Raw genomic sequence first — 7,787 nt, 5'->3', positions numbered from 1 at the left:
TGAGGGAGGGCTGCTCTGTGAGGCGGAAGCTTGAAAACTGCATCCTTGAAGGCAGCACTAGATCCCCCCCAGGTGTTGCAAACAGCTGAACGGTTGCCATGGAGATTATAGGATTTTTTCAAACATGCATGAAATAATCAAAACAACACTTAAGATTTTTTTTATGAGGAAATAACACTATAACAGATTTATATTTAAAATCTTGAACTATCCCTTTTAATGTTCAGTTTGAACTGAACTGGGAACAGTGAATGAGTGTGTGTGTGTGTGTGTGTGTGTGTGTGTGTGTGTGTGTGTGTGTGTGTGTGTGTGTGTGTGTGTGTGTGTGTGTGTGTGTGTGTGTGTGTGTGTGTGTGCGTGTGTGTGTGTGTGTATTACTTTTATAAATACTGGCAGAAATACGTGTGAGAAAGTCAAATTGTCTTAACTGGCCTTTTATGACACAAGAGCAGGCCTAATTACCCACGCCGTGTGCGTGTCATTGAACGCCGCACCGCGGTCGCCGCTGCCTCTTTAATAAAAAGTTCAACGTCGAGAGAAAAGTCTGCGAGAGAGCGAGTCCAAAATGGATTTGAAGGAGCTGGCTGCGAACGCGTTGGCCCAGAATAAGAAAGCGGCTCTTCTGGTCGGCGCAGCCGGAGCCGCACTTCTGGGATTTGGACTCGGATATAAATACATGCGAAAGCCAGAAAAAGCCGTTCGCGTGGGCGTCGTGTCGCAGATCCTCATTCACCCTCTCAAGTCGGGCAAAGCGGTGCCTGTGAGCGCCGCAGAATGCCAGAAAATGGGGCTGAAGGCTGGAGAGTTGGAGGATCGGTGAGTGTGGCTCCACCCGGCAGGTTTTTATTTTTCATTTTTTATTTTAATCTGTCGTTAATGTCAGCCGTCACGGTTTTGCTCGGACACTCAGGAGAAAGCGGTTCGAGTTGTGCAGAAACACAAGCACGCAAAAATAAACACGGATCACGTGTTTGTGCAGATCAACGGGTCTGTTTGCCGTCCGCAGATCAGATGGGCCTGAGAAGAGGTGTTGGTCATTAATGTGCAGCTTGAACTTTGAACTCCTCTGCAGGTTAGAGCCTTAACTCCGCATAGTTGAAATAAAATAATCCAAACTTTTTGCAGTCAAGTTCATCGGCAACAGGGCACTGCAACGTGCTTTACGTCATAAAAACATCACACAGTCATCACTTATGAAAGAGGCAATAAATATTTCATTTTTACCATGACGTCACGTTTAAAAGATTTACTCTTTTTTTATTTTTGCTAAAAAAAAAAATACCACAGTTATTTTCAAAATATGTGCTAGACCAAGAAGAAAACATTCACCAAAATCATCAATCAAATAGTTTGGTGGATGCTCCACTTTAATCAACTGCAAATCTAAACAGGTGGATTTTATTTCCTTGTCAATGTTTCGCAGTTTTCTGAAAGTCTGTTCCAGATTTTTTTTTATTTTTTAAACTTGATCTATTCTAACCCTTTATTGCTCTTTGAATTTTTTTAATTGACATCGTGAGCAAGTTTATTGCCAACAGACGCAGGCCTAACAAATAGCTGGAGTCGTTCTTGTTGTTGTCGCTTTTGATGCTATCACGCATGTTTATTTTAGCCCACTAATTGTTGATTTCACTTCCACCTTCTTGTCACGTCGCGCCAAGACAAAGTCGCGCGTGTCTGTGGAGCGGACCGACGAGAATCCGCTTTTCATAAAAAATTTTGTAGAAATGAACATCTGAAAAGTGCGGAAGGCGTTTTGCGCTCCGGGACGGTCTCGATGGCAACATCCAGGCCAGACTCTTATGTAACCAGTCCAGGTTCTTGTTGGTGCGAGTTCATCACCCGAGTTTTGGAGTTGATCCAGATATCCTGAATGTTGCAGCTGTGAAAGGTCCACCTGTGTGTGTGTGTGTGTGTGTGTGTGTGTGTGTGTGTGTGTGTGTGCGTGTGTGTGTGTGTGTGTGTGTGTGTGTGTGCGTGTGTGTGTGTGTGTGTGTGTGTTTGCAGACACTGGCTGGTGGTGACGGAGGAAGGCAACATGGTGACGGCCAGACAGGAGCCCCGTCTGGTCCTGGTGTCCCTGTCCTGCCAGGGCGGCTACGCTGCTTTGAATGGACCGGACATGGAGGAGCTGAAGTTCCCAGTCAAACAGCCTGAGAATCTCATCCTCGACTGCAGGTTTCATGGCCTCCACGGTTTTCCCGCAAATTTAAAAACAAAAATAAAAAAAAGAGGGGAAAAAAATATATGCAAATATATCTAACCTATCTGTCTATCTCTTCAAGTCTCAGTTTCAGATTCATCTGCTTAAAATTCTTGGAAAAAACAAAACAAAACTATCCTCCAGAGGTTAATTTTTCTCTTTCTTTCCATAATTATTATTATTATTATTATTATTTTAATATTATTATTATTATTATTATTATTTTTTACTTTGGACCGTAAAGAGTGCCACATTACAGTAAATGAATAAATAACATGAAATTATTATTTAAATGTGTCACTTATAGTTATATATATATATACATATATATTTCTGTGAATAAATACAGAAATAATTTGTTGGGTATACAATCAATTATTTGTGTTGCTGTTTAATGTATTGATTTCATTTTAAAGACTAGATGTAATAGATTATTTGATGTTCTGGAGCTAAATCACGTCAATGTCAACCATCAAACTCAGTGGGCGGGACTTGGGCAGGCCCTGACGTCTGATTGGCTGCTTCGGACAGCACATCAAAACAAATCCTTCCGTGTTTGCTAAAACCCTGAGGTCAAATCATGAAATAATCTCCATCTTTTACTTTGCAAAACTCATTGTGTATTAAAGCAGGTTACACACTGTGCTCCTTTTCACACAGTATTGATTTTAAAACCTTTTTCTTGCTTTGCAGAGTGTTTAGCAAGGACATTCAGGGCAGGGACTGCGGCGACAAGGCGTCCCATTGGCTCACCACTTTCCTCGGAGGCGAGAAAACGTTTCGCTTGGTGCATTATGAGCCTCACATGGAGCCAAGGAGGCCGGCTGAGAGCGAGCCTCTTTTCCCCCAGTTTGAGGTAGGCCATTAAACGCTGCTGCTGAGTTCAATTCCCAGACATTACAGGGTGTTCTTACACCAGTATATCCGGTTCGATTGGGGACTAAATTGGCGCCATTTGCTACGTTTTTAACCGTTGCGGTTCGCCGTTTCAAACAATCCAAACACCTGCTCATCCCCTTGCCTTCGGAGGCGCTGCATCACAAACCACCAAAGGAAACGACACAAAAACCTGTGAAGAAGACACTGACCTCAACTACCTTCTTCACAAAATGTAAACAGAAATGGAGAGGCTTCAGATTTTAGTGCCCGTAGGAATAATTTCTCCCGCTGGCACTTGAGTCTTGCATTAGTTTTGGTTGTATTTAGCCAGAATGCCCTGCGCCTCAGTCAACTTCCTGCTTTTGGCACGGTCTCCGGTCCATTTGGTATTCACATATGCATTCGAACCGCACTAGAGTTCACTTTAGCCGAGCCAAGACGGAGGATTCGTTTCTTTCTTTTGGTCCTCGTCAGAGTGGAGATGCACCGATCCGATATTAATACCATTTGAAACAAGTTGTATGTTTTACATGTATTTTTTTTTTTTCAGTTTATATCTTTATTCATTTTACATTGGCTGTTGTAGCAAAAATTTCACCGACTGACCAGATTAGTTTTTAAAATTTATTTTATATGTTTGACCGAGCTTGTGAAGCTGTTGGTGTATTTAAGTGTGCTGCACTGGTGCAGAGTTATCAAGTAAATTTGTAATTCAGTACATTTATGTCTGTGCTCGACAAAAAAAGAAACATTTTAAGTCAACTCAGCACTGCTTTTCTGTATTGGATCGGTATCGGCCGATACTATATCTCAGATATCGGTATCAGAAGTAGGGAAAAAAAAGTTGGATCGCTGCGTCCCTGCATCGGAGTTCGATTGCGCGTTCACACCTACCCCAAGCGAACCGGACTTTCCAGATGAACAAACCCGACTTTGCCTAAATGGCGCTGGTGTGAATGCACCAGCGTCTGCTTGTCTCCTGAACATAATGATTAGTTACTGGGTTTTCAAACCTTTCATCCAGCAGGTGGCGTACCCAGATTATGGGCCCATCATGCTGCTGTCTGAGGCATCTGTTAAGGATCTGAGCAGCAAACTGGATCAGGAGGTCACCACGGAGCGCTTCCGCCCGAGCATTGTGATAGGCGACTGTGAGCCATTCGATGAGGTGTGTTGGTCAGTTGGACAAAGAAAAAAGCAAAAACAAAATTAGAAAACATCTAAAAAACCCCAAAACAAAACAGATTTAACGTCTTTGCCCTGCGAGTATTTATTATCTTAGCTCCTGCTGCCTGGATAAATTCTCACTCGTCTGTTTGTTCCTGACTAATAGCTCGCCCTTTTCAAGGCGAACAGCAGGGACTAAATTTATCTCCAACTGCTTTGCTTTTTCAGGATTCTTGGGAAGAGATCCAGATTGGCAGCGTGAGGCTGCAGCGTGTAATGTCATGTGGAAGGTAACGTGGCTGGACGCTTCGTGCACAGAACCTCCTCGTTTGTCGACAGAGCCAGTGGCAAACCAGCATCCCGGGACAAACGAGCAACAGTTTGATGATAATGGAGGCAAACTCTCCTGCAGTCAGTTTTTATGTTTTTTGTTTTTTTTGTTTTTTTCTTTTGTTTCCAGGTGCATTTTGACCACAGTTGACCCAGAGACGGGTGTGATGAGCAGGAAAGAGCCGCTGGAAACTCTGAAAAGGTGACTGGACGGAAAGTGACGCGTTTTGTAGTTTGGGTTGTGCTATGAGGATTAAACACTTGACAGCTTGTGAGTGGTGGCAGTATGGGATTTAATCCCACTCTCCTTATGTTGGAGGGTGAGACGTGAACTGTGATTTTAGTGATAATTTACAAAGAGAGTTTTCAAGAACAGCTTTTATTAGAAGCAGTGTTGCAATACTGCTCCTTTTTTTTTTTTTTTTTTTAATCGCGCTGTGATCAATTTGCTTTAATCACAGCTCTGCCAGCTGACATTCAGCTCGCTCTTACAGGCGTTAATTTTTTTTGTTTGTTTTGTTTCCTAACAACAGGCTATTAATAGTTGCACACTGTTAGAGTTGCCAGGAGTACCAAAGGAAACAGTTGCACAGTTTTACTTTTAGTTTAGTGGGTTTTTTCTGTTCAACACTTGAAGATTAAGGAAAGTTGGCTGCAATCTGCAGCTTTGCCACAAGGTGGCTCTAGATCTTTCAACGTAGTTTTTTTCCCCTCTCTGCTGACATTAATATGATTTTCCATGTCGAAAGCTACTCTAGCATCATAGTGTATAATTGTTTTTAAGTCTGTCTTCAAGCAGCTGTTCAGTTTTTCAGCTAAACAACCTCAGTCAGATTGGATGAAAACCATCTGTGAACATCAATTTTCCAATCTGAACATTGAAATTTGACGAGGTCACGCTGACCCATGAATATACTGTCCTTTTACTGGCAGTACCAAAATCACCAGAAACGCCTGAAAAGGTATACCCAAATGAAATCAGCTGCTGTACTTGAACAGTTTGGAGTACGTGGAAAAGCTTGGTCTCTTTATGAAGATGACAAGCTAAATTTTCTATTTTGTCAGTCAAAAGTACTTTAACTGTAAGTAGTTTGTAGCCATTACGTTTGTAACACAAAAGACATTGAAACATTTTGCTTCACCCAGACTTTTCATTTTTATTTCTACGTTGATAATACGGTGGCCCTGAGGTGCAAACCACTTCAACATTAACATAGCACAATTACAAATTACAAAAACACAACATTAACAAAACGGAAAGGGTATCTCCCAGTTGGAGACCTGAGAGATCGCTGATTGGAACGGAAGTTATTGCTTGGACGGGTCAGCCTGTTGTTGCAATACGTTATATCAGGGGTCCCCAAAGTGGGTCCTCGAGGGCCGGCATCCTGCATGTTTTAGTTCTCTCCCTGGTGGCACCAACAACCTTTTCAGCATGTCAATGTTCTTCTTAGGCCTTCTAACGAGCCATCATTTGATCCAGGTGCGTTAAACCAATAACCCACCTGGACTCCACGGTTTGGACCAAAGGTTTGGACACAACTGTGTGTCCAAACTTTTGGTCTGTACTGTACGTATTTATGCCTATTGTCCAATCAGCGATCTCTCAGGTCTCCAACTGGGACATACCCTTTCCATTTTGTTTATGTTGTTGTGTTTTTGAATTTGTAATTGTGCTCCGTTAATGTTGTGTTTTTGAATTGTTGAAGTGGTTTGCACCTCAGGGCCACCACAAAATACACATTATGTGTTGAATGTATGGACTTTGAAATACAATAAATCTGTAGAATTAAGTATTCTGCTCATGGATTTCAAGATTAATCCCCGGGCCCTCCTCCCGGTGGGACGTGTCCAACACGCCTCACCAGGACGGCGTCCAGGAGGCATCCTGACCAGATGCCCGAGCCACCTCAACTGGCTCCTCTCGACTTGAAGGAGCAGCGGCTCTACTCTGAGTGACTGAGCTTCTCACCCTATCTCTAAGGGAGAGCCCAGACACCCTACGGAGAAAACCCAAAGCTCGTAGATGAGGACGGGAACGTAGATCGACCGGTAAATTGAGAGCTTTGCTTTTTGACTCGGCTCTCTCTTCACCACGACAGACCGGTACAGCGCCCGCTTCACTGCAGACGCTACACCAATCCTCCTGTCGACCTCCCGCTTCCTTTATTCTTCATTCGTGAACAAGATCCTGAGATGCTTAAACTCCTCCATTTGGGGCAGGACGCCACTCGAGTTCAGATTGGGATGGCTGTTCCTCCCAACCACGCTCCTCCAGATCTCACTGTCATCGCCCACGTGAGCGTTGAAGTCCCCTAGCAGAACAAGGGAGTCCCCAGGAGGGGCACTCTCCAGTACCCCCTCCAAGGACTCCAAGAAGGGTGGATCTGAACTGTTGTTCGGCCCGTAAGCACATTCTGCGTCTCTAGCCATCTTCTGCAACTGAGGATCGGACCGCCAGGCCCCCCACCCTTCAGGCTTCACTTTGTCTGGTCCCTCACCTAGGACCTGTGAGGGACCAGACAAAGTGTCACCAGGTTGGGTGACCCTACCAGGGGCATAACCCCCACCCACCATCCCCCCAAGCCCCAATGCTCACTCCTTGTTTTTTTTTACCTTTTTAATCAAGTAAAGACAAAATGTTTGTAAAACCTTAAAACAGGTTTGCTGCAGTCTTTTTACAGTGCAGCATAGCCTGATGAGAAATTCTTTCCACAGCTATCGACTGTGTAAGCCATCAGAGAAGCACATCTACAAAAAGGCTCCGCTGTTCGGGCAGCTGCACACCGTCAAGAAGACGGGGGTCCTACATGTTGGCGAAGAGGTCTACAAGATCATCCGCTAAACGCAGAGACGACAGCTCCAGCTGGAGAAGTGTTTTCATATTAGCACCCTGGACTCCTTATGCTGCATCTGAAACGTCAATAAAGAGCATTCCTATCACTTGCACATTACGTCTATTTATTGATAACTTTGATGATATGTTATCCTGACAAAGCTTTGCTTCCTTCGTATGGAGTGTCTGGTCTCTAGGCTTTTGAGAAACGATTGTTTCCTTAAGGCATGGCAAACAAAGACTTCAGGTCATTACGTTCTACAACAATAGATAATGAGTCAACACACCCACATACAGTACAGACCAAAAGTTTGGACACGCCTTCTAAATGAATTCAATTAGAAGCTGTGTCCAAACTTTTGGTCTGTACTG

The 7,787-nt window shown here is 43.7% G+C and overlaps 1 protein-coding gene across 2 annotated transcripts; it reads left to right on the top strand.

The window, feature by feature from the left end:
• The first annotated feature begins 465 nt into the window (after nucleotides 1–465).
• marc1 (mitochondrial amidoxime reducing component 1) lies at nucleotides 466–7,528 on the top strand. 2 transcript variants are annotated; one of them, XM_044142931.1, is made up of 7 exons: nucleotides 466–816; nucleotides 2,008–2,178; nucleotides 2,897–3,059; nucleotides 4,110–4,250; nucleotides 4,478–4,539; nucleotides 4,710–4,781; nucleotides 7,298–7,528. In XM_044142931.1, exons 1-7 carry the CDS (start codon nucleotides 566–568, stop codon nucleotides 7,422–7,424), a joined length of 987 nt encoding a protein of 328 aa, XP_043998866.1. In that variant the 5' UTR covers nucleotides 466–565; the 3' UTR covers nucleotides 7,425–7,528. The 2 variants fall into 2 exon arrangements, with proteins under 2 accessions (XP_043998866.1, XP_043998865.1); XM_044142930.1 differs by having other exon boundaries at nucleotides 4,107–4,250.
• The last annotated feature ends 259 nt before the right edge of the window (nucleotides 7,529–7,787 follow it).

The sequence above is a fragment of the Gambusia affinis genome, linkage group LG16 (assembly GCF_019740435.1).
Source record: "Gambusia affinis linkage group LG16, SWU_Gaff_1.0, whole genome shotgun sequence".
Taxonomy (NCBI): domain Eukaryota; kingdom Metazoa; phylum Chordata; class Actinopteri; order Cyprinodontiformes; family Poeciliidae; genus Gambusia; species Gambusia affinis.
Note: the sequence above shows the minus strand (reverse complement) of the source record. Positions and strands in the feature narration are given on the sequence as shown.

Bases quoted from the DNA above. Each gene is read 5' to 3' on its own strand.
- marc1 (XM_044142930.1), top strand. From the start codon at position 566: ATGGATTTGAAGGAGCTGGCTGCGAACGCGTTGGCCCAGAATAAGAAA. The intron at 2,179-2,896 runs GTTTCATGGCCT...CTTGCTTTGCAG, and splicing joins AATCTCATCCTCGACTGCAG to AGTGTTTAGCAAGGACATTC. The intron at 4,782-7,297 runs GTGACTGGACGG...TTCTTTCCACAG, and splicing joins CCGCTGGAAACTCTGAAAAG to CTATCGACTGTGTAAGCCAT.